Below are 26468 nucleotides of genomic sequence, written 5' to 3'. Positions count from 1 at the left end.
CTGTTGTGGGAGAGTGAACTGTAGTGAAAGGCTGCCATCTAGCGGTAATAAAAAGTACGACAACCATTAAAGGTGTAAGGCAGGGCTCCAACTCTGGTTCATTACAATTATCTAAAAACTCTACTTTGAGTCGAGGCAGATCAACTCAACCGTTCATAAAGGGACAAATTATTCTCTAAATTGAAGTTTAAGCTGAAACCAACTGTTGTAGATAGGGTTCATGTGCATACATATGCACAGTTCACTACACGATGAGGGGGAAAACTACTACTGTACACAAAAACATCTACTCTGGGAGTGTTATAAATACTGGGCTAGATGGGGAAAATCCCCAAACTGAAACACACTGACAGTTTATACACAGTTAATGTTTTATTTTAAAAAAGAACTTACAGAGCATTTATACACAACTATTTATGAGGTTATAATCCTGTAGATAGAGAGCAGTGGAGGCTGCCGGGAGGAGATATAGGAGGTTGGGCTCATTGGAATGGCTGGAATGGTATAAATGGAACGGAGTTGTGGTTTCCATGTGTTTGATACCGTTCCATTGATTCCCTTCCAGCCATTACAATGAGCCCATCCTCCTTAAGCTCCTCCCAGCAGCCTCCTCTGACAGAGAGCGTCTGTCTTGTGACAAGCATGCCCACTTCACAATGCAGAGTAAACGGAGAGAAAATGTAGAAGAGAGAGGAGATGATGGAGGAAGAGGACTGAAATTCACATAAGACCAAGGACAGATAAAAAAATTTAAAAAACACCCCTCGACTTTCAAGTAGTAGACAGGTACCAAATACAGTTCCTACAATGTTTTTTTGTTAAGCAATTTTCCATGCCGTATGTCCAATGTCCCCTGTAGTGAAAGCAATAGGACTGTGTCTGGGTGTGGTGAATTCCACTCTGGAGAAGCACAAAGACAGAACGTGAGGTGCACATGATGAATCGAGCCCCTCCACACCAGATGCATGCAAGACAAGTGCATGGGAGAGGTACAGTACAGTCAACACAGGGGTCAGGGGTCACGCCACGAAACAGGACTAGGGGGGGGCGCCGATGGTTGATCAGATGGAAGCCAGGCCTCTACTTTCCCCTCTAATGTAATAGCCTGGACAGAAGCCACCAGCTGAGTCCCTCAGTAATGACTCTCCGCACAAAGTGTGGTTGGGTGTGTGTGAGAGATTGGGGGTGTGTGTGTGGGGCTATGTACCACCATGTGGTTTGGCCCCCTCCCACCTCAATATTACTTGGAACAGGTTGACTTGGACAGTGCTGATAGTGTGTTGGGGGAAATTAGATCTCACATTGGTACACCTATGGTCTAATGTATTTAAGAGAGCGAGGGGCTAAAAATCTAATCAAGCAGTAAAACTTTTTCACAATCTTTTAAAAAATAAATGTCGAATCAAAGTTGCAACGGAAGCACACTCATGTTTATTGGAGATGTTTGGATTGTAAGTGTCATTGAGTCCTCAACTTGGGAATTAAAAACAAACAGAAAAACAAAGGTTATAAATAGTCCTCATCACTGAATTAGTTTGGGGGGAATAAAAAAAAAGAGTGAAAGAAAACTAAAATGTTTCCCATAGCAACAGACCACAGTACATGTAGTCTTTGGATCACCCTGTTTGTGGGAACATCGACACTTCTGCTTGAAAATAAAACAACAACATAGTTATAACAAGGACAACACTCTTTAAAAATACAGAAATATCACATTTTCTCCTCTATGCAAGGGTCCAAAACACAAAATGGCCTCCATTGCCTTTCTCCACTTATTCTGATGGGATTTATTTCTCTTTCACTTTAGTACAATACTGCATAAATGTGAAGAAAAAACAAAATCATTAAAACCAAACTGAATACTTAAAATAGAAAGAAAATTCAAGTTCTAATTCTCTTCAGCATGACACAATTTGGCTGAAGCCTAAGTACATACACCTTTGCTTTAACAGCGGGGTCTGCAAATGATTTGATTAAAAAGGAGAAAGAAAAGCTAAGGTTTCAATATAGAGTGAATAAATATAGGCAGCTCAGGAAACGGCAGAAGCCAAATTGCAAGGTACTCTGCTGCGTATCCTTGTGACATCATTCAGTTTTTGCAGGCTCCATTTGGCCTGTGAGGAAACATGGGAACCCCAAACCCACGTTCCTGTCTTACACCAGGCAATGGATTGGAACCCAATCCATATTTGACCATCTTTATCTAGGAGCCTTGAACAGTCAAGCTTTTAGGGAACACAAATTAAAAACAAGGAAAAACATGGTCTCCCATCCAAGCTCTATCCCAATGTGGCCTTGATCACACTGTGCATTGTCTGATACTTTCATCGGGCCCAATGCTTTTGTTTTGCACAGACTATCATACATTCAGTCTAGTTTCTCCACCAGTCAATTCATTGCGATTGTCTGGAATCACTCTCATGTTGATCTGTACATCTCTGAAGGGGACCAGCAGGTATAGATCCATGTTATATCTGATGTAAACCCTACAATGGACATTACCTTCAAACTTAAAATCAGCCATTGTTGTTTTAGTTATGAGACCCATACATGTCTTTAGTTGAAGACACCGCCCAGTAAACTAACTATCGCTACATCAAGTCAAAAACACATATCATAGTTTAGCGCGAGCAATAGGCAAAGTTGGTCATTTCAACAATGTTAGCCAAAAAAAGACCTGCAGATATCCCCACCTGCATTTTCCCCCATCTAAGAGTGAAGGGTAACCCAGGTAAATCACTAAGCCTTGTACACAAAGCAACTCAATACCTCAGACAGTAGCCACACAAGCAGTACTACTTTAGTTGAGCCCTATACTAGCCTAGCGCAATACAGACCAACACAACATCACTTCTGGATCATGCCCAAACTGTACAGAATGATGCCCCCCCCCCAAAAAAAATCCTGTCTTTGCCACCAAAATAAACAAGGTCCAAATCATCTAGGAGGGAGGAGTTTGTAGGAAATAAAACCTTGTGATTTTTTGTTTTTTTTAAATACAAAAATGCTTCTTGCGATTTTTTTCTACGTTCCTTTAACTTTTTTTTTCTTTTACAAAAACAGAGCAGAAGAGAATTTGTTGGGTGTCTGTGCTGTAGCCGGTGAGGTAAGGTCAGCCACTTCTACCTCACTTTCCAACACACCAGCGTTCAACCCCTCATTCTGGGCAGTATTCACCCCTAACAAACTTCAGTGGATACATAATACCTATGGCGTTCCAGGAAGTGATGTACTTTTCTAAAGGGGTACAGGTGGTCCGACAGCCACACCAGCTCGGACAGGCTCAGAGCGATGTCAGCGCTTTGACTGACGCGCTGGCTGGGTTCATAAGGCTCTAATGAGAAAGGTGAAGTATCACTGTACAAGCCAGGTGCTGCACACACACCACAGGCAGCTCCTAACCCCAGCCAGATGAAAAGCACAAATGACAAATGAACACCAGAAAAACAACATTGGTGAAAGAAAATAGATATTAAAGCTGCAATTCCCCTCTTTCATATTACTTTAAAATAACCAATCATCTGTCTAGCAGGACAAGTCAACAGCCGGCAGGTTGATGTGTCCAATTCAAATCAAATCCAGACAGGTACGAATTCGGCTGAAGACATGGACCATAATTGCCATGACCATGAATATAACCTAACTCTAGTTCCTCTTCTTCAACACATTCATGAGATAAAGAGAATGGAAATCCCCCAGTGCCCACCTCCCACCTCCCACTCAGCCCAGCCCATAGAGCTAGTCTCCATTTTGTCCGGTCGTTGGTGCAGTGAGGGTAAGGCCAAAGGTCACCGGGTCAAAGGGGACATTCCAACTACCGGTGGAATGTGGGGACTGCTAAGTCCAACACACCTTTACAGGGATTGAAGGAGGAGAACGCGACTGGGACATGGCAAAAACACAAAGCAGGTGGTGTGTGATATACGCCGAGGCTTGATATCCACAAAAATCCTTGTTTTAGCAATAATAATAATAATAAAATAAAAAAATCAACTTATATGAATATGATGTCTGCTTTCTCATGGTTAGGAAATCATACAGTCTGTGGTTTTAAAGGGGAGTTGTCTCCCATCACTACAACTCCATATCCTGGGCTTCGTCTTCAGAGAAATCCGACATGGAGCTTTCCGATGAGGAGTCGCCCTGGCCCTCCTCCTGCTCCTTGAGAGCCTCCTCTGTTGCATATTTCTGGATGTACTCTGTGGAGAGCAAGGCAGCAGGGTCAGTAAGACTCAACCTCATTGGCTAAGAGCTCCGAGCCAGGGAGCAGACAGGCGCTTTAAAACAGGGAACAAAGCAACAGCCAGGAGTGATAGACAAGACACACACACACACTTTACTATATCAAATCTGAACAAAGGGTAGACTTTGGCTTAAGGCAGGGACATCTACTTCACATGATCAAACAGTAATACAACTAAATGCACAAACAAAACTAAAATGTAGCTGCTGTACGTCAAAGTATATTATTGACCAGTATTCATTTCATTACTGAGCCTCCTGATTCTACATGGACCCATTACGCAACGTTTGAAATTAACATCTGCACTCCTGAATTCCCTTGAGACAGACAACACTGAGAAAGCAAGGCGTAGGGAGAGAAGCATACCTTTGATTTTCTGTTTGTACTCCTCTGGTCGGTGGAGGTACATGGCGGCCGCGTCTCCGTTCAGCGGGTCGATGGGGTTGGGGTAAGCCAGCAGCTGAGGCAGGAACGACTCAAAGATATTGGTGAGATCTGTGGGAGTGGACGAGAGAGGCAGAGAGAGACAGAACAGAATGTTATCGATAAAACAGGGCACGATGAACATACATATGACTCTTTTACAATTAAAGCATTCTTAAAACAAACATCCTTTCTGACATAACTGGATAGGTGATAGTTATGTAATAGAACCCTTGCTTACACCTATCCAATCATTTTAGGATTGGGCCTCTATGTAAAAGGGCCTCTATGTAAAAATAAAACACAAATCCTGCCGGAGGAAGGACCTTCCACTGGACATACGGTTGCAGGCCTTGCTTTGTCTCTGCAAGAAAATGAGCACTTAACGGGAAAATGGGCAACGCTGCAGCTGTCTACTGGGTGCAATGTTTTATATACACACTAGATGACCCCTAGAGGCTCCATCTTGGAACTCCCCCACCATTGGAAGCTATAGAAATACATGTATTAATGTCTACATTTGTTTTTACCACGTTTACTCTATTACAGACTTGTAATTCTATTATGTGAGCTAAACATAATACAAATATATTTTTCCCTTAAAAGTATATTTTTTAAGATGATTAATATTATTGTCCCCACAACAACAACAAAATCATTAAATACATGTCATCTTGTCCTTGAAACATTTAATTTAAATACTGTAGAATTCCAGTCATTCTTATGGAGGACTGCTCATACTGGGGAGTGCCAATATGGCCGACCGGTGGCTTCAAAACCTCTCGATGGTCAATACACAGCATCAGCAATCCAGGGTTTATATACATTGACTGGGTGTCACTATTGGTTAAGTACAAATATGAGGAGAAAATACATTACTGGGTAAAACTGTAGACTGACTGTAACCCAGTGTATGTTCCCTACCCACAATCAGGACCTAGACCTAGAGTAGACAATGCTTCACTGATTGGCTTGTTTTTGTCCCAAGCCCTCCACTACAGTTCTGGAAATGTAATTTGTTAGAGCTCTCAAAGTCCATTACACTGCAGGAAGTCCACAATAGCCAAATCAAACATATTAGCTAATCAACTTGAGTGACTCATCTCGAACACACAGAACGAACCCTGTGTGGAATGAACCAGGAGGCTTCAGAACTTCAATAATTCAGTAATCTTCTGATAAGAAATCCATTCAGTTCCTTATTGATTAGTCTCTAAAAACCTTCAGTTTCTATAATTGCAGAGGTCAGCAATGTTTGGCGTCCCTTACGGGTTAATGTGAAAACTCAGTGAAGGCTAATGAAATCCATCTGTTGTGGATAATCACAAGGTCATTTACACCAGTGTGCTGCTGTCTTAACCTGTCTTAACCTTGTTGATCAGTTGGGGGGGCCCTCCGTGTCTGCTGGTTTTGGTCTCTCCTTTCAGTTAAGACCTAGACAACCAGGTGAGGGGAGTTCCTTACTCATTAGTGACCTTACTCCATCAATCAAGTACAAAGATGGAGTGAAAAAAACCTGCAGACCGAGAGGCTGGTCATTATTACTGAGGAATTAATTGCGATTTGAAGGGGGGAGACAGAGACAACCAGTGCGGTTTTGTTCTCTCAGCTGAAGAGTTGCTCATTATTAGTATCAGGAGAAGCAGCTAGGCTCTCTGTTTTCTGAATTTGCTGGCTCAGGCTATTACCTTGTTAGCCTTCTAGCACCAGTAAGAGGATTACAGGAGAACGGACCGTGCTGCCTCCTACATGAAGCCACACAGACCAGTAAGAGGATTACAGGAGAACTGAGCGTGCTGCTTCCTACATGAAGCCACACCCACCAGTAAGAGGATTACAGGAGAACGGACCGTGCTGCCTCCTACATGAAGCCACACAGACCAGTAAGAGGATTACAGGAGAAATGACCGTGCTGCTTCCTACATGAAGCCACACCCACCAGTAAGAGGATTACAGGAGAACTGACCGTGCTGCCTCCTACATGAAGCCACACCCACCAGTAAGAGGATTACAGGAGAACTGACCGTGCTGCCTCCTACATGAAGCCACACCCACCAGTAAGAGGATTACAGGAGAACTGACCGTGCTGCCTCCTACATGAAGCCACACCCACCAGTAAGAGGATTACAGGAGAACTGACCGTCTGCCTCCTACATGAAGCCACACCCACCAGTAAGAGGATTACAGGAGATTACAGGAGAAGAGGATTACAGGAGAACCCGTGCTGCCTCCTACATGAAGCCACACCCACCAGTAAGAGGATTACAGGAGAACTGACCATGCTGCCTCCTACATGAAGCCACACCCACCAGTAAGAGGATTACAGGAGAACTGACCATGCTGCCTCCTACATGAAGCCACACCCACCAGTAAGAGGATTACAGGAGAACTGACCATGCTGCCTCCTACATGAAGCCACACCTACCAGTAAGAGGATTACAGGAGAACTGACCATGCTGCCTCCTACATGAAGCCACACCCACCAGTAAGAGGATTACAGGAGAACTGACCGTGCTGCCTCCTACATGAAGCCACACCCACCAGTAAGAGGATTACAGGAGAACTGCTGCCTCCTACCATGAAGCCACACCCACCCACCAGTAAGAGGATTACAGGAGAACTGAACATGAAGCCACACCCACCAGTAAGAGGATTACAGGAGAACTGACCTGCCCTCCATGAAGCCACACCCACCAGTAAGAGGATTACAGGAGAACTGAGGATTACAGGAGAACTGCCGTGCTGCTCCTACATGAAGCCACACCCACCAGTAAGAGGATTACAGGAGAACCCGTGCTGCCTCCTACATGAAGCCACCCACCAGTAAGAGGATTACAGGAGAACTGACCGTGCTGCCTCCTACATGAAGCCACACCCACCAGTAAGAGGATTACAGGAGAACTGACCATGCTGCCTCCTATATGAAGCCACACCCACCAGTAAGAGGATTACAGCCATGCTGCCTCCTATATGAAGCCACACATGAAGCCACCCACCAGTAAGAGGATTACAGGAGAACTGACCGTGCTGCCTCCTACATGAAGCCACACCCACCAGTAAGAGGATTACAGGAGAACTGACCATGCTGCCTCCTATATGAAGCCACACCCACCAGTAAGAGGATTACAGGAGAACTGACCATGCTGCCTCCTATATGAAGCCACACCCACCAGTAAGAGGATTACAGGAGAACTGACCGTGCTGCCTCCTACATGAAGCCACACCCACCAGTAAGAGGATTACAGCCTCCTCCTATTGAAGCCACACCCACCAGTAAGAGGATTACAGGAGAACTGACCGTGCTGCCTCCTACATGAAGCCACACCCACCAGTAAGAGGATTACAGGAGAACTGACCATGCTGCCTCCTATATGAAGCCACACCCACCAGTAAGAGGATTACAGGAGAACTGACCATGCTGCCTCCTACATGAAGCCACACCCACCAGTAAGAGGATTACAGGAGAACTGACCATGCTGCCTCCTATATGAAGCCACACCCACCACTTTTTACACTTGTTTCTCCAGTGATGCCAGCGGTCGTGTTTGTTTTCTTTCACACTGGACAGGGGAGCCGTGGCCCATGTCTCACATACGCATAGACAAAAACACAAATTCACCTACACACACCTCCAAAACATCCAAGCTCTGAGCCACCCCACTCACCGTAAAGGGCTGTCCACGTCTGGTTGATGACATCTAAACACACGGTTCCTGACCTGGAGATGAGAGAAGAGAAAGGGTTAAGGAGGAGGCTCTCAGACACTTCCTCTCTACACAGCACGAGGAGCACCCCAAAGTGAGGTTGGTGGATGAGGGGAATTACATTCCTTAAAAATGAGCCACTGAAATGCTTGAGGCAGTGTTTTCATCATGAGTGTTTTGATGATTTGTATTCACACCAGATTATTATGGTCAGTTAACGTAAAGGATCAGCCTGTTGTTCTGTGCTTTAGATCCTCCAGTGCCCCCTCTCACCATTTGATCTGGGAGACGAGCCAAACAAACCATTGATGTCCTTCAATGGAAATTCAATGAAATTGAATTAGATTACGTTACAAGACCTTAGAGATGGGTATGCAGGTGGGGTCATCACTAGATGCTTGCGGAAGCTCATTAGCTATTCATTCTTATTTACGGGTTAGGGTCAAAAGGTTAGGGCCAGGGTTAAGGTCAGGGCTGGTGGTTTAACTTCTTTGGGACAGTGGGCAGCATTTTCACATCCGGATGAAAAGCGTGTCCAATGTAAACGGCCTGCTACTCAGACCCAGAAGCTAAGATATGCATATTATTAGTCGATTTGGATAGAAAACACTGAAGTTCCTAAAACTGTTTGAATCATGTCTGTGTGTATAACAGAACTTATTTGGCAGGCAAAACCCAGAGGATAAACCGTTCAGAATGATTGTTTTTTGGAGGTCACTCTTTTCAATGGTTTTCATTGGGAATACAGATTTCTAAATGGACTTTCCTGCAGTTCCTATCACTTCCACTGGATGTCAACAGTTTAGAAATTGGTTGAGGTTTTTCCTTTGAGAAATGAAGTAGTAACACTGTTCAGAATGAGGCTCGAGGGAAGTGTACTCTTTGTTAGAGGTGACCTGAAAGCACGCTCCACTTTGTTTTCCCCCAGTATTGAACACAGATCATCCAGTCTTCAATTTGATTGATTATATACGTTAAAATATACCTTAAGTTGTAGTGTTCCTGTAGCTCAGTTGGTAGAGCATGGCGCTTGTAACGCCAGGGTAGTGGGTTCGATCCCCGGGACCACCCATACGTAGAATGTATGCACACATGACTGTAAGTCGCTTTGGATAAAAGCGTCTGCTAAATGGCATATATTATTATTATATTATTAAAAAAGTAGTTTGAAATGTTTGGACAATGCTTACAGGTAACTTTTGAGAAATTTTGTAGTGACGTTGCGCAAGTTGGAACCTGTGTTTTTCTGGATCAAACGCGCCAAATAAATTAACATTTTGTATATATATTGACGGAATTAATCTAATAAAAAGGACCATTTGTGATGTTTATGGGACATATTGGAGTGCCAACAGAAGAAGCTCGTCAAAGGTAAGGCATTAATTATATTTTTATTTCTGAGTTTTGTGTCGCGGCTGCAGGGTTGAAATATGCTTTTCTCTTTGTTTACTGGGGTGCTATCCTCAGATAATAGCATCGTTTGCTTTCGCCGTAAAGCATGTTTTAAATCTGACACGTTGGCTGGATTCACAACAAGTGTAGCTTTAATTTGGAATATTGAATTTGTTAAATTCATCAGTTAAATTTTTATAGTAGTTTATTTGAATTTGGAGCTCTGCATTGTCACTGGATGTTGGCCAGGTGGGACGCTACCGTCCCACATATCCCAGAGAGGTTCAGATAGATGTGATTAGAAAAGCTCCCTGCTGCCATTGGTTCCAGCAACACAAGACAAGGTTAAGGTGATGAGTCTCATGAGAGGGCACCCTCTACTATTTCAGTGTTCCTTTCAAATCAGAAGTCGTGATCAACTTACGCTTCATCGATGTTGGGATGGAAGATTTTATTCATGAATCCTGCAAACGGAAGAGAAAAACAATACGCAAGTCAACTACAGATGTTACAGGTTACTTCTAGTAACAGGGAGCCGTACTACAACGACTGACCCTGTAAAACTGCACCTATCCCGTGTTTGTGACAATAACAATACATATCCATCTATAATTTTTTTGTGTGTGTCAACTGAGAAATTAACCCCTACTGGCTCTATGCCATCCCCCTACCTATTGATGGGGATTTGAAAGGGTATTTGTCCGGTAGATCTACTCGCACCTTCCATACGCCCCCCTCGTACGCTGCTGGATGGGAGTAGACAGAGAGAGAAGGGAGATAAGACATGCTACAAGAAAAGATCACATGCACATCCACTGTCTTTGAGCAGCCAATGGACATCAAAACAGTAAATGGTAGAATTAGAGACTCTGCGGGTCGCAATCTAGACCTATGAGACTCTGCAGGTCGCAATCTAGACCTATGAGACTCTGCAGGTCGCAATCTAGACCTATGAGACTCTGCAGGTCGCAATCTAGACCTATGAGACTCTGCAGGTCGCAATCTAGACCTATGAGACTCTGCAGGTCGCAATCTAGACCTATGAGACTCTGCAGGTCGCAATCTAGACCCATGCTGCCATCTGGTTGATTGGTGACCAACATTTTCACCAATAAACCACATTAGGAACATAGAATGCAATGTGCGGTGCCTTTTTCCCACACATGTGCATAGACATCATGTAGGATTCAGTACTGGGTTCACAGTATCTGGTATTTAAACATAAAATAAACTATGAGTATTTTCAAATGCATAGCCCAAAAAAGTACTTTTGGAGTATTTGAATGATTATTTGTAAAAAAATAATAATAATAGTTGACAGCATTTTCAAATACATGGGAGTGTATTTGAGTATATCAACTACTTTCCAAGTGTATTTCCAAATACATTAAAATCTTCAACAACTTGTCTTTTCAAATGTAAGATATGAATACTCTGAATGCATGTGAAAGTAATTGAGATCTGAAATAGTAATTCAACCCAGGTCTGGCAGGCTTATGTACTAATGACATTGAGGGAGATACTTAATATGAGCACAGGGATTACAGCAGAGAGACTTAACCACAGAAACCCTATGGATTTGACACTGCAAGGCTGTAGCCCTTCACAATGGTTAGAGGAGCAGCCTTCTCCACACCACTGACATCAACAGTGGTTCTCCACACTACTGACATCAACAGTGGTTCTCTAGACCACTGACATCAACAGTGGTTCTCCAGACCACTGACATCAACAGTGGTTCTCCACACCACTGACATCAACAGTGGTTCTCCACACCACTGACAACAACAGTGGTTCTCCACACCACTGACAACAACAGTGGTTCTCCACACCACTGACAACAACAGTGGTTCTCCACACCACTGACAACAACAGTGGTTCTCCACACCACTGACATCAACAGTGGTTCTCTAGACCACTGACATCAACAGTGGTTCTCTAGACCACTGACATCAACAGTGGTTCTCTAGACCACTGACATCAACAGTGGTTCTCTAGACCACTGACATCAACAGTGGTTCTCTAGACCACTGACATCAACAGTGGTTCTCTAGACCACTGACATCAACAGTGGTTCTCTAGACCACTGACATCAACAGTGGTTCTCTAGACCACTGACATCAACAGTGGTTCTCTAGACCACTGACATCAACAGTGGTTCTCTAGACCACTGACATCAACAGTGGTTCTCTAGACCACTGACAACAACAGTGGTTCTCTAGACCACTGACATCAACAGTGGTTTTCTAGACAGTCAGATGAACAGTCTACTCTATACCACTGACATCAGTGGTTCTCTAGACCACTGACATTACTGACATCAGTCTACTCCATACCACTGACATCAGTTTTCTAGACCACTGACTACTCATACCACTGACATCAGTCTACTCTATACCACTGACATTAACAGTCAGATGAACAGTCTACTCCATACCACTGACATCAGTCTACTCCATACCACTGACATCAGTCTACTCCATACCACTGACATCAGTCTACTCCATACCACTGACATCAGTCTACTCCATACCACTGACATCAGTCTACTCCATACCACTGACATCAGTCTACTCCATACCACTGACATCAGTCTACTCCATACCACTGACATCAGTCTACTCCATACCACTGACATCAGTCTACTCCATACCACTGACATCAGTCTACTCCATACCACTGACATCAGTCTACTCCATACCACTGACATCAGTCTACTCCATACCACTGACATCAGTCTACTCCATACCACTGACATCAGTCTATACCACTCATCAGTACCACTGACATCAGTCTACTCTATACCACTGACATCAGTCTACTCCATACCACTGACATCAGTCTACTCTATACCACTGACATCAGTCTACTCCACTGACATCAGTCTACAGACCCACTGACATCACTGACATCAGTCTACTCTATACCACTGACATCAGTCTACTCTATACCACTGACATCAGTCTACTCCATACCACTGACATCAGTCTACTCCATACCACTGACATCAGTCTACTCCATACCACTGACATCAGTCTACTCCATACCACTGACATCAGTCTACTCCATACCACTGACATCAGTCTACTCCATACCACTGACATTAACAGTCAGATGAACAGTCTGCTCCATACCACTGATTTCCATACCACTGGCAGTGATTTTCCTTTGATTCTACACAGTAATGTACTTTAGCCATAGGCAGCGAAGAGCTGTTTACTTCCAGATCAATCTCCATAATATAAAGACATCCCATGACTGGGTCCCAATAGAGAGGGCTTGTGTGGGTCCAGAACTACCAGAATACCAGGTGCAGAACCAGAGGGTCGTGCCGAACTGGAACGCGACAGCACATGCGTGCAGAACACACACACACACACACACACACACACACACACACACACACACACACACACACACACACACACACACACACACACACACACACACACACACACACACACGTGTACACACTCCAAAGAGAAATTTCCCAGAATGCGGTTGTATGATTCATAACAACACAAACTTCCTCTCTATTGCTGTGCAATCAGGCGAGGGCTTGGTGGTACAGACGTTGTGAAGAACATGGTGAGAAGAATCTCCACCTACACCTTCTGTACAGGCCACGTTCCAATCCATTTCACACCCTGCCCTCGAACTTCACTCAGCATTCAGACCAGGAGGCAGACATTCCTGTGGCAGCTGACCTGAGGGCTTCAGTCCAACAGGACCATCATAACTCAATGTCTGTTGTGGTACTCTTATGAGTAAACTTCAGACATGATAGTGATTCATGACATATGAACAAACACTTGAAACCTGTGATAATTAGTGGTTTTTTCATTTCAAAGTCAACGTTTGTCAGACGCTTTCAGACCTCAGTGGTTTAGTCTGGGATTCATTTTGTAATGAACTAGGAGATCACTTTAACAATGGAGAATGTCTTAGTTATTTGATTAGGGGCGGGACTTCAAAATGGCATCTTGAACAGAAGGCAGTTAATAGGTAAATAGGACAGAAACATTTCCATAACATAAAATACACTTACTTCCTTGTTGTCCATAAAACTTCACTACAAATTCATTGAGTCCACTGAGGATTGTGACTTCGTGCTTGCTCTCGATGCTGTGTAGAAGGAGGTTAAGGATAATGGATATTGGACACACTGGATTTGAATGACAAAACAACCTGAAACGATAGAGGAGGCTGCAGCTAAATAAATCATACAATCTCTCATTTCTCTTTGTTTTGGGTCACAGAAATGTTTGACCTCATTAATATGATAATGCACCTTCTGATGGGGAAAAGCTTTCTCTGTGAAATGTCATCACAAGCTTCTTCACAGGAGAGTTGAGGAGAGAACACTATAAACGGGTTGGTCGTTTAGCAACAAAACCAACAACGTGCGCAACTATGGACAAAAACTGACGGGTTGGCTTAGATTGTTGACAACTATTTTGGGTGGCAGGTAGCCTAGTGGTTAGAGCGTTGGGCCAGTAACCGAAAGGTGGTGTTCTGTTGCTTTGTGTGGTGTTGTCTTTAACCAGTTATGTAAAGGGATTATGAGATTTGCCCATCTCTAGCCTGGTCCATAATCTGCATCTTTAGGCAACAGTCCTGGTGCTATCGTTGTCCTGCCATACATGACATGTTGAACAATAGTCAGAGCTGGCGGCTGAATCAAGAGTGGCACATACAGATCTGGGACTAGGCGTGTGTTTCTCATGTGTTTGACTCCCTCATCTGGAGTGTGACATACCGGTTTAAATTCTATTTCCACGAGACGTTGGATAATCTGCCAGTCTTCAGGTGGATCTCTCCTCTTCTGGCCATTTAATGCCCACGACTCCAAATACACAGAGTTAATTGCAGTAATCACTGAGGATTTCATCCCAAATGGCAGCCTATTCCATATATAGTGCACTACTTGGTCAAAAGTAGTGTACTATGTAGGGAATAGGGTGCCCCCTACCCCTTAGCTCAACAGGTTAAGAAAAGGATATCCCCCATCTCCCGTTACCACTCAGTACAGTATGGGGTCATGATATCCCCCATCTCCCGTTACCACTCAGTACAGTATGGGGTCATGATATCCCCCATCTCCAGTTACCACTCAGTACAGTATGGGGTCATGATATCCCCCATCTCCAGTTACCACTCAGTACAGTATGGGGTCATGATATCCCCCATCTCCAGTTACCACTCAGTACAGTATGGGGTCATGATATCCCCCATCTCCAGTTACCACTAAGTACAGTATGGGGTCATGATATCCCCCATCTCCAGTTACCACTCAGTACAGTATGGGGTCATGATATCCCCCATCTCCAGTTACCACTCAGTACAGTATGGGGTCATGTTATCCCCCATCTCCAGTTACCACTCAGTACAGTATGGGGTCATGTTATCCCCCATCTCCCGTTACCACTCAGTACAGTATGAGGTCATGTTATCTCCCGTTACCACTCAGTACAGTATGGGGTCATGTTATCCCCCATCTCCAGTTACCACTCAGTACAGTATGGGGTCATGTTATCTCCCGTTACCACTCAGTACAGTATGAGGTCATGTTATCTCCCGTTACCACTCAGTACAGTATGGGGTCATGTTATCTCCCGTTACCACTCAGTACAGTATGGGGTCATGTTATCTCCCGTTACCACTCAGTACAGTATGAGGTCATGTTATCTCCCGTTACCACTCAGTACAGTATGGGGTCATGTTATCTCCCGTTACCACTCAGTACAGTATGGGGTCATGTTATCCCCCATCTCCAGTTACCACTCAGTACAGTATGGGGTCATGTTATCCCCCATCTCCAGTTACCACTCAGTACAGTATGGGGTCATGATATCCCCCATCTCCAGTTACCACTCAGTACAGTATGGGGTCATGTTATCTCCTGTTACCACTCAGTACAGTATGGGGTCATGTTATCCCCCATCTCCAGTTACCACTCAGTACAGTATGGGGTCATGATATCCCCCATCTCCAGTTACCACTCAGTACAGTATGGGGTCATGATATCCCCCATCTCCAGTTACCACTCAGTACAGTATGGGGTCATGATATCCCCCATCTCCAGTTACCACTCAGTACAGTATGGGGTCATGATATCCCCCATCTCCAGTTACCACTCAGTACAGTATGGGGTCATGATATCCCCCATCTCCAGTTACCACTCAGTACAGTATGGGGTCATGATATCCCCCATCTCCAGTTACCACTCAGTACAGTATGGGGTCATGATATCCCCATCTCCAGTTACCACTCAGTACAGTATGGGGTCATGATATCCCCCATCTCCAGTTACCACTCAGTACAGTATGGGGTCATGATATCCCCCATCTCCAGTTACCACTCAGTACAGTATGGGGTCATGATATCCCCCATCTCCAGTTACCACTCAGTACAGTATGGGGTCATGATATCCCCCATCTCCAGTTACCACTAAGTACAGTATGGGGTCATGATATCCCCCATCTCCAGTTACCACTCAGTACAGTATGGGGTCATGATATCCCCCATCTCCAGTTACCACTCAGTACAGTATGAGGTCATGTTATCTCCCGTTACCACTCAGTACAGTATGGGGTCATGTTATCCCCCATCTCCAGTTACCACTCAGTACAGTATGGGGTCATGTTATCTCCCATCTCCAGTTACCACTCAGTACAGTATGGGGTCATGTTATCTCCCGTTACCACTCAGTACAGTATGAGGTCATGTTATCTCCCGTTACCACTCAGTACAGTATGGGGTCATGTTATCTCCCGTTACCACTCAGTACAGTATGAGGTCATGTTATCTCCCATTACCACTCAGTACAGTATGGGGTCATGTTATCTCCCGTTACCACTCAGTACAGTATGAGGTCATGTTATCTCCCGTTACCACTCAGTACAGTATGGGGTCATGTTATCCCCCATCTCCAGTTACCACTCAGTACAGTATGGGGTCATGTTATCCCCCATCTCCAGTTACCACTCAGTACAGTATGGGGTCATGATATCCCCCATCTCCAGTTACCACTCAGTACAGTATGGGGTCATGATATCCCCCATCTCCAGTTACCACTCAGTACAGTATGGGGTCATGATATCCCCCATCTCCAGTTACCACTCAGTACAGTATGGGGTCATGATATCCCCCATCTCCCGTTACCACTCAGTACAGTATGGGGTCATGATATCCCCCATCTCCAGTTACCACTCAGTACAGTATGGGGTCATGTTATCTCCTGTTACCACTCAGTACAGTATGGGGTCGTGATATCCCCCATCTCCCGTTACCACTCAGTACAGTATGGGGTCATGATATCCCCCATCTCCCGTTACCACTCAGTACAGTATGGGGTCATGATATCCCCCATCTCCCGTTACCATTCAGTACAGTATGGGGTCATGATATCCCCCATCTCCCGTTACCACTCAGTACAGTATGGGGTCATGATATCCCCCATCTCCCGTTACCACTCAGTACAGTATGGGGTCATGATATCCCCCATCTCCAGTTACCACTCAGTACAGTATGGGGTCATGTTATCCCCCATCTCCAGTTACCACTCAGTACAGTATGGGGTCATGATATCCCCCATCTCCCGTTACCACTCAGTACAGTATGGGGTCATGTTATCCCCCATCTCCAGTTACCACTCAGTACAGTATGGGGTCATGATATCCCCCATCTCCCGTTACCACTCAGTACAGTATGGGGTCATGATATCCCCCATCTCCCGTTACCACTCAGTACAGTATGAGGTCATGTTATCTCCCGTTACCCCTCAGTACAGTATGGGGTCATGTTATCCCCATCTCCCGTTACCACTCAGTACAGTATGGGGTCATGTTATCCCCCATCTCCCGTTACCACTCAGTACAGTATGGGGTCATGTTATCCCCCATCTCCCGTTACCACTCAGTACAGTATGGGGTCATGTTATCTCCCGTTACCACTCAGTACAGTATGAGGTCATGTTATCCCCCATCTCCCGTTACCACTCAGTACAGTATGGGGTCATGTTATCCCCCATCTCCCGTTACCACTCAGTACAGTATGGGGTCATGTTATCCCCCATCTCCCGTTACCACTCAGTACAGTATGGGGTCATGTTATCCCCCCACTCAGTACTCATGTTATCTCCGTTACCACTCAGTACAGTATGAGGTCATGTTATCTCCCGTTACCACTCAGTACAGTATGAGGTCATGTTATCTCCCGTTACCACTCAGTACAGTATGAGGTCATGTTATCTCCCGTTACCACTCAGTACAGTATGAGGTCATGTTATCTCCCGTTACCACTCAGTACAGTATGAGGTCATGTTATCTCCCGTTACCACTCAGTACAGTATGGGGTCATGTTATCCCCCATCTCCCGTTACCACTCAGTACAGTATGGGGTCATGTTATCCCCAATCTCCTGTTTACCACTCAGTACAGTATGGGGTCATGTGATCTCCCGTTACCACTCAGTACAGAATGGGGTCATGTTATCTCCCGTTACCACTCAGTACAGTATGGGGTCATGTTATCCCCCATCTCCCATTACCACTCAGTACAGTATGGGGTCATGTTATCCCCCATCTCCCGTTACCACTCAGTACAGTATGGGGTCATGATATCCCATCATACAGAGATTTTAGTCTACATCCCACTCCAGTACATAAAAGCTAGATTCATCAGAGAGATTACCCACTGGCTGAGGGGGGAGAGAGCTAGAGAAGAGCGCGGGGGGGCAGGCTAGAGAAGAGCGCGCGGGGGATAGAGAAGAGCGCGGGGGGATAGAGAAGAGCGCGGGGGGATAGAGAAGAGCGCGCGGGGGGGGGCTAGAGAAGAGCGCGCGGGGGGGATAGAGAAGAGCGCGGGGGGATAGAGAAGAGCGCGGGGGGATAGAGAAGAGCGCGCGGGGGAGATAGAGAAGAGCGCGCAGGGGAGATAGAGAAGAGCGCGCGGGGAGATAGAGAAGAGCACGCGGGGGAGATAGAGAAGAGCACGCGGGGGGGATAGAGAAGAGCAGGGGGGGCTAGAGAAAAGCAGCAAAAGAGAGAGAAAAGCAACAAAAGAGAAAGGAAGAGGGAGAAGAAAAAAAAAGAGAGTGATTCAAACAGAGAGCCATCATGTTTTGACACACAGCAGCAGCTGGCTGTGGATCCTGACAGAGTAGGCTGGGATCCCATTAGTGGAGTAGTGACCCACACCCAAAGGGTTAAATCAAACTGAAGGTTATTTTAAGCTCTGCAGAACATGCAAGGGCAGATTGAGTGAGTCCCGAGCATGTCACAAGAAGTGTTGCTCTCAGAAAGGAAGTATTGTAGTGTGTTGGGTAGCAACCGATAGCCATTTTGGATCACACAATATCAAAACAAGGCGTTGACAGAGTCTAATACAATACAGACATCATTTGATTTGATGAAGTTAAAGGAAACCGCAGCCAGCCAGCAATACTGCTAACACGCTGATCACACCGCTCGCGTCACAAAATACTTTTACACATACATGTTACTCAATCATGGCAGCCACACTGCTCATGCGCTAAATTTTGTTTGTGATGCTTGATGCACTGTAAGTCCCGCCTCTCCCATCTCCTCATAGTTGTTTTTTAGGAGCATATACCCACGAGCCCTCGCATTGGTTTTTAGGAGCATATGGGTGATTGAAAGAATAAAAAAATCTAAATATATATTTTTGTATCCCTTTATCTCCCCAATATTGTGGTATCCAATTTGTAGTTAGTCTTGTCTCATCGCTGCAACTCCCGTATGGACGACACGGGAGAGTTGAAGGTGGAGAGCCGTCCGTCCTCCGAAACACAACCAAGCCGCACCGCACTGCTTCTTGACCCAATGCCCACTTAACCCGGAAGCCAGCCGCACCAGTGTGTAGGAGGAAACACTGTACACCTGGCGACCGTGTCAGCATGCACTACACCCGGCCCGCCACAGGAGTTGCTAGTGCGCGATGGGACAAGGACATACGTGCCGGCCAAACCTTCCCCTAAACCGGATGACGCTGTGTCAATTGTGCGCCGCGCCATGGGTCTCGCGGTCGGCTGCAACAATGCCTGGACTCGAATCCAGAATCTCTAATGGCACAGCTAGCACTGATGCAGTGCTTTAGACCTCTGCACCACTCAAGAGGCCGGGTGATGGAAAGATGAACTGAAGTTCATACTCCAGTCGGTAGTGGTAATGCACCTTAAAGTTGGTTGCCAACCGTCATATAAAGTCCAAAGAAGAAGCTTACTAGAAACGGGAAACGAGATGACTAGAAACAGACTCTGTTGACCCTTTTAACTGTGACCTAATTGTCAGAGTAGAGGCCCTTGTGCATTTCAGGTAAAATAACAGCCCAATGTTCATATCCCAGGACAAATTAGCTAGCAACAGCGAGCTATCTAGCTAAATTACCATAAATCTTTAATGCTTTTCGACCTGTCCCCAAATTAATATTGTTGATTCAGAGTTTTTGATATTTCAAACTGCGTGTCCTGATCGCGTCTGGTGTGGACAAAATCAACATGCGAGTGATGGTGCGTGTGCGGTCTGATTAGCATGTCAGCCTAGAACTTATCCCTTAACGAGGATACAATGTACACACTTGAGTAGAGGTCGACCGATTATGATTTTTTACACCGATACCGATTATTGGAGGGCCAAAATAAATCAGATACCGATTAATCATCCAATTTTTAAAAATGTATTCGTAATGATGACAATTACAACAATACTGAATGAACACTTATTTTAACTTAATATATAATACATCAATAAAATCTATTTAGCCTCAAATAAAATGAAACATCTTAAATTTGGTTTAAATAATGCAAAAACAAAGTATTGAAGAAAGTAAAAGTGCAATATGTGCCATGTAAGAAAGCTAACGTTTAAGTTCCTTGCTCAGAACATGAGAACATATGAAAGCTGGTGGTTCCTTTTAACATGAGTCTTCAATATTCCCAGGTAACAAGATTTAGGTTGTAGTTATTATAGGACTATTTCTCTCTATACGATTTGTATTTCACATACCTTTGGATGTTCTTATAGGCACTTTAGTATTGCCAGTGTAACAGTATAGCTTCCGTCACTCTCCTCGCTCCTACCTGGGCTCGAACCAGGAACACATCGACAACAGCCACCCTCGAAGCAGCGTTACCCATCGCTCCACAAAAACCGCGGCCCTTGCAGAGCAAGGGGAACAACTACTCCAAGAATCAGAGCGAGTGACGTTTGAAACGCCATTAGCCCGCACCCCGCTAACTAGCTAGCCATTTCACATCGGTTACACCAGCCTAATCTCTGGAGTTGATAGGCTTGAAGTCATAAACAGCACAATGCTTGAGGCACAGCGAAGAGCTGCTGGCAAAACACACAAAAGTGCTGTTTGAATAAATGCTTACGAGCCTGCTGCCTACCACCGCTTTATCAAATCATAGACTTAATTATAACAGACAGAAATACGAGCCTTAGTTTCCGGATTCGACCATATTAATGACCTATCTTGAATACAAAATGTTTATTCTTTCAGTGAAATTGGGAACCGTTCCGTATTTTATCTAACGGGTGGCATCCATAAGTCTAAATATTCCTGTTACATTGCACAACCTTCAATGTTATGTCATAATTACATAACATTCTGGCAAATTAGTTCGCAACGAGCCAAGCGGCCCAAACTGTTGCATATACCCTGACTCTGCGTGCAATGAACACCTGGTTAATATTGCCTGCTAACCTGGATTTCTTTTACATTTAAGTCATTTAGCAGACGCTCTTATCTAGGTTTAAAGATACTTCTGTGTATTGATATTAAGAAAGGGATTGATGTTTATGGTTAGGTACACGTTGGAGCAACGACCGCACCGCATCGATTATATGCAACGCAGGACATGCTAGATAAACTAGTAATATCATCAACCATGTGTAGTTATAACTAGTGATTAAGTTTAATGCTAGCTAGCATCTTACCTTGGCTTCTTACTGCATTCGCGTAACAGGCAGGCTCCTCGTGAGGCAGGTGGTTAGGAGCGTTGGCCTTGTTAACTGTAAGGTTGCAAGATTGAATCCCTGAGCTGACAAGGTAAAAATCTGTCGTTCTGCCCCTGAACAAGGCAGTTAACCCACTGTTCCTAGGCAGTCACTATAAATAAGCATGTGTTCTTAACTGACTTGTCTAGTTAAATAAAGGTGTAAAAAAAAGATTCAAAAAAATAATAGGCCAAATCGGCATCCAAAAATACCGATTTCCTGTTGTTATGAAAACTTGAAATCGGCCATTCCGATTAACCGGTCGACCTCTACTTATTGACAAAACAAACCCTTCATGTGCTGTACATGTCTATAGGAGTCTGTCTGAACACAATTCAAGACCAGGGATCAAAATGGTTGTTTTATCAAAAAGCTTGGGCCTACTCTTTGGCTTTATCTCTATGTTTATCCAGCCTTCATATCAGGGGAATCTACCAGTAGGGAATTACTAGTGTGTTTACTAGGAGACAAATGTTCCCCTTGAGGATGGGAAAGGGATGTGTTGGAGGGAGGGTAGGGAGGAGGAGAAGGGGGGTTAGGGTTATTAATGGGGTTGAGTCAGCAGTAGTGACCAGCAGTCGCCTCACAGACTGACTGACACTGGGCATATTGAGCATGGCCACTAAACAGGTGATCGAGCTACATCTCCTACAGAGCAGAGCCGGCCTGCCAACACTAGCCCTGCCTGGCCCAATGACACGTGGCAGAGGTCCTATTGTCTTGTCACACACACAACATGAACACAAAACACACACGAATCCTGCATGCACAAAAACACATTCACACAGCAAGAAACACACTCTCTCCCTCCACACCCAGTGGCCTGTGAACAAACCCGTCTACCGATGGATTCATGTCAAGGGTCTTACCATCCGTCATGATTGAGTGACAGTTTTACGGTCAGATCCCACTGTTTTTTTTATTGAGACAGCCCAGGAAGCTGTGTAGCAATTTATTCACTCATTCTTCCTGGCCAGAAAATAAATCCATGTCATTGTCAACTCCACACACAGTGATGTGAGGGCAGCTCAGGTGTTAAGAGGGTGTTGGGCTACTAACCTGCCTAATCTCCAACTGTGACACTGACTGACGGACGATGTGAGAAGATGTAGCAGAAGACAGTTGGCTATCCAGCCTGACAGCTACTAAAACAGAGGGAGATGAGATAAGCAGGTTTACCTTGCTTCTCAAGCCCTACCGCAATTTGCTAACAATTCCATACAAACTTCCACTCCATACAAACTCCAGTTTGACATATGGCATTATGATGACACAGGAGAAGCAGTCCCTAACTCACCCTCTCCTTCCTTTCATCCCTCCTGTTTTCTCCCATCTCGTCACTAAGCACCCCTCCATCCCCCCCACCTGGGATATGTATAGATTTAGTCATAATCTGCGGAGGGCCATTAGGTCAATATCCCGTTACGCACACACATAATCTAATACCTCAGGGGCTCAATCAATTGGCTTCCCTGTGAGACAACAGACATGTTTTTAATGTATTCTGTTTGGACACTCACCAACACTAGTTTGGTCTGGTCTAGACATCACATCTTGCCTAAGGACCTAGCCCCTCAGGCCATTCTGACCAATACTACCGTCCCTCTCTGACCCACCCGGACTAAAAATATCCCCAGAGCAAAAAGACTGAAAACAAACACGATAATTATAATAAATGGCTGTGTGCTATAATGTGGTGTAACCACTCAAACATTTTCCCAATTTAGAAAGCAAAGTAATGGGGAAGTTATTCAGAGACCTGACACGACATTGGCTGAACACTGAGGTGAAGTGAAGTCAGCTCTCTTCAAGAGGAATGCAGACCAGACAAAAACATCTCCTGATTGAACTCCCACCAACATAAACAGACAAAAGAAAGATGGCTGTCCCATTCTATCTGTGGAGCGTATCAGGCCCACTTCCAAATTCTTGCAGAGCCAAGATTTGAGAGCGAGAGCTCAGCCTGGTGAATGCTGACCTAGCCTCACAGCAGATCTGGTGATCATAACAAATCCAAATGACATCACAGCACACTGCAGGGCCGATGGCTACAGTGATGTCACGGTGTGAGTGAGTAGAGGATGATGAAACCATAAACATGCTGAGAGAGCAGAGCAGAGGCCAAGGGCTGGCAGGCAGGCAGCATATACCTCCCACCATTAATGCCACACTATGTAGGGAATATGGCTCTGGTGAAAAATAGTGCACTATGTAGGGAATAGGGTGCCATTTGGAACACTGTACCCTTTTACACCGGCCTTGTACGGCGGGACAAATATTTACGAACTACCCATGCCATGGTCAGCTCATTAATTCCCCCTGATTACCTGCCTACATGGATTACCTACATTATTTGTGCTTGATTGAGTTTGCCTGGCTTAAAGGACCAAGAGAATAGACCCAAAACAGAAAACCCTTCCCCATCTTGCACTCCGGGCAGGATAGAGCAAATGACTACTTGAAAGGGTGAACTCAGATGCCCTTCTCAGATGTGCACCGCCACCTTCCACCAACGTTCAGTGGTGAATAGTGCTTCTGAACACAGGCACGTACACACACCCTCTCTCTCTGGGCCCCATGTGCAATCAAAGGCCTTGCAGATGAAAGGCAGGAAACAAAGTAGTCCTTAAGGGTGAGGAGGAAGACTGAGAAAGAACTAGAGAAAGACGCAAGTTCAAAAAAGCACCGCCAATATTTGGACATAGAGTGCTGAACTCCACAAAAATAAGCAAGCAACAATGCTGTCCTTTCTCACATGACGGGTCCACTCTCTGACATAGGGCATTATAGAGAGCGAAAGAAAGTGTTGCCATGTGCCAATGCCAAGCAGGATTACTGTGAGTGACCTCACTACACTGAGTCTAGGAACACAAAACACAACACAGGCTGCCAGTGTAGCATGGCAACAGTCCTCGACAGAGGCCACGGCAACACGAGGAAAAGTAGGGCCTCTCCGAGCGTGATTAAATCTGCTCGCCACCAAACTAAAACTCCCCATAGTACACCGCCAGGAAACTCCACTGACCTGCTCCCCGCCCTGATCTATCACTTCTCCCCCCGCCCTGATCTATCACTTCTCCCCCCGCCCTGATCTATCACTTCATCCCCCCCCCCGCCCTGATCTATCACTTCATCCCCCCCCCTGCCCTGATCTATCACTTCTCCCCCCCGCCCTGATCTATCACTTCACCCCCCCCCCTGATCTATCACTTCTCCCCCCGCCCTGATCTATCACTTCACCCCCCCCCCTGATCTATCACTTCACCCCCCCCCGCCCTGATCTATCACTTCTCCCCCCGCCCTGATCTATCACTTCACCCCCCGCCCTGATCTATCACTTCTCCCCCGCCCTGATCTATCACTTCTCCCCCTCCCCCGCCCTGATCTATCACTTCTCCCCCCTGCCCTGATCTATCACTTCTCCCCCGCCCTGATCTATCACTTCTCCCCCGCCCTGATCTATCACTTCTCCCCCGCCCTGATCTATCACTTCTACCCCCCGCCCCCGCCCTGATCTATCACTTCTCCCCCGCCCTGATCTATCACCTCCCCCCCCCCTGATCTATCACTTCTCCCCCGCCCTGATCCCTGATCTATCACTTCATGCCCCCGCCCTGATCTATCACTTCATGCCCCCGCCCTGATCTATCACTTCATCCCCCCGCCCTGATCTATCACTTCATCCCCCGCCCTGATCTATCACTTCATCCCCCGCCCTGATCTATCACTTCATCCCCCCCCTGCCCTGATCTATCACTTCATCCCCCGCCCTGATCTATCACTTCATCCCCCCGCCCTGATCTATCATCCCCCGCCCTTCTACCCCCCCCCTGATCTATCACTTCACCCCCCGCCCTGCCCTGATCTATCACTTCTCCCCCGCCCTGATCTATCACTTCATCCCCCGCCCTGATCTATCACTTCATCCCCCCTTATTGCTCATTAACTCCTTATTGAATCACGGACACGACTGCAGCTGTTTGCTGGAAAGTTAGCCAAGCATTAGCCTGCACTGACAGAGCTGGGTTCACAGAGCTAACAGCCTCTGGAGTATATAGCATTTAGCTAGCGCCTTCACTGGTTTCAAGGGTGGTAGCAGAGCCAAACTCCTGAGGAGCCACCAAGTTAGCCATTTTACTGTCATCAACACTTAAGAGACCCACTGGCTCCAGGTCATCTACAAGACTCTACTAGGTAAAGCCCCGCCTTATCTCAGCTCACTGGTCACCATAGCAGCACCCAGCCGTAGCACACGCTCCAGCAGGTATATCTCACTGGTCACCCCCAAAGCCAATTCTTCATTTGGCCGCCTTTCCTTCCAGTTCTCTGCTGCCAATGACTGGAATGAACTGCAAAAATCACTGAAGCTGGAGACTCACATCTCCCTCACTAGCTTTAAGCACCAGCTGTCAGAGCAGCTCACAGATCACTGCACCTGTACATAGCCCATTCAACAACCTCCTCCCCATACTGTATTTATTTATCCATCTTGCTCCTTTGCACCCCATTATCTCTACTTGCACATTCATCTCCTGCACATCTACCATTCCAGTGTTTAATTTCTATATTGTAATTACTTCGTCACCATGGCCTATTTATTGCCTGATCTCCCTTATCCTACCTCATTTGCACACACTGTATATAGACGTATCTACTGTATGTTTAGTTTATTCCATGTGTAACT

General features: G+C 45.5%; 1 protein-coding gene across 2 annotated transcripts in view; it reads right to left on the bottom strand.

Annotated features, from left to right (window-relative positions):
* Positions 1 to 359: 359 nt before the first annotated feature.
* The window catches only part of ube2h (ubiquitin-conjugating enzyme E2H (UBC8 homolog, yeast)), a 37688-nt gene continuing 11579 nt past the window's right edge, over positions 360 to 26468 (bottom strand). Inside the window, exons 2-7 of one of the 2 annotated variants that reach the window (XM_046296838.1) lie at positions 13811 to 13887; positions 10434 to 10505; positions 10187 to 10226; positions 8332 to 8384; positions 4610 to 4738; positions 360 to 4199 (exon numbers count right to left, since the gene is read on the bottom strand). In XM_046296838.1, the coding sequence (XP_046152794.1) occupies positions 4075 to 4199; positions 4610 to 4738; positions 8332 to 8384; positions 10187 to 10226; positions 10434 to 10505; positions 13811 to 13887 (496 nt within the window). In that variant the 3' untranslated portion in view covers positions 360 to 4074. Of the gene's footprint in view, positions 4200 to 4609; positions 4739 to 8331; positions 8385 to 10186; positions 10227 to 10433; positions 10509 to 13810; positions 13888 to 26468 lie in introns of both variants that reach the window. The other variant, XM_046296837.1, reaches the window with a different exon arrangement.

This window comes from Oncorhynchus gorbuscha, linkage group LG14 (genome assembly GCF_021184085.1).
Source record: "Oncorhynchus gorbuscha isolate QuinsamMale2020 ecotype Even-year linkage group LG14, OgorEven_v1.0, whole genome shotgun sequence".
NCBI lineage: Eukaryota > Metazoa > Chordata > Actinopteri > Salmoniformes > Salmonidae > Oncorhynchus > Oncorhynchus gorbuscha.
This window is presented reverse-complemented; position numbering and strand designations above follow the sequence as displayed.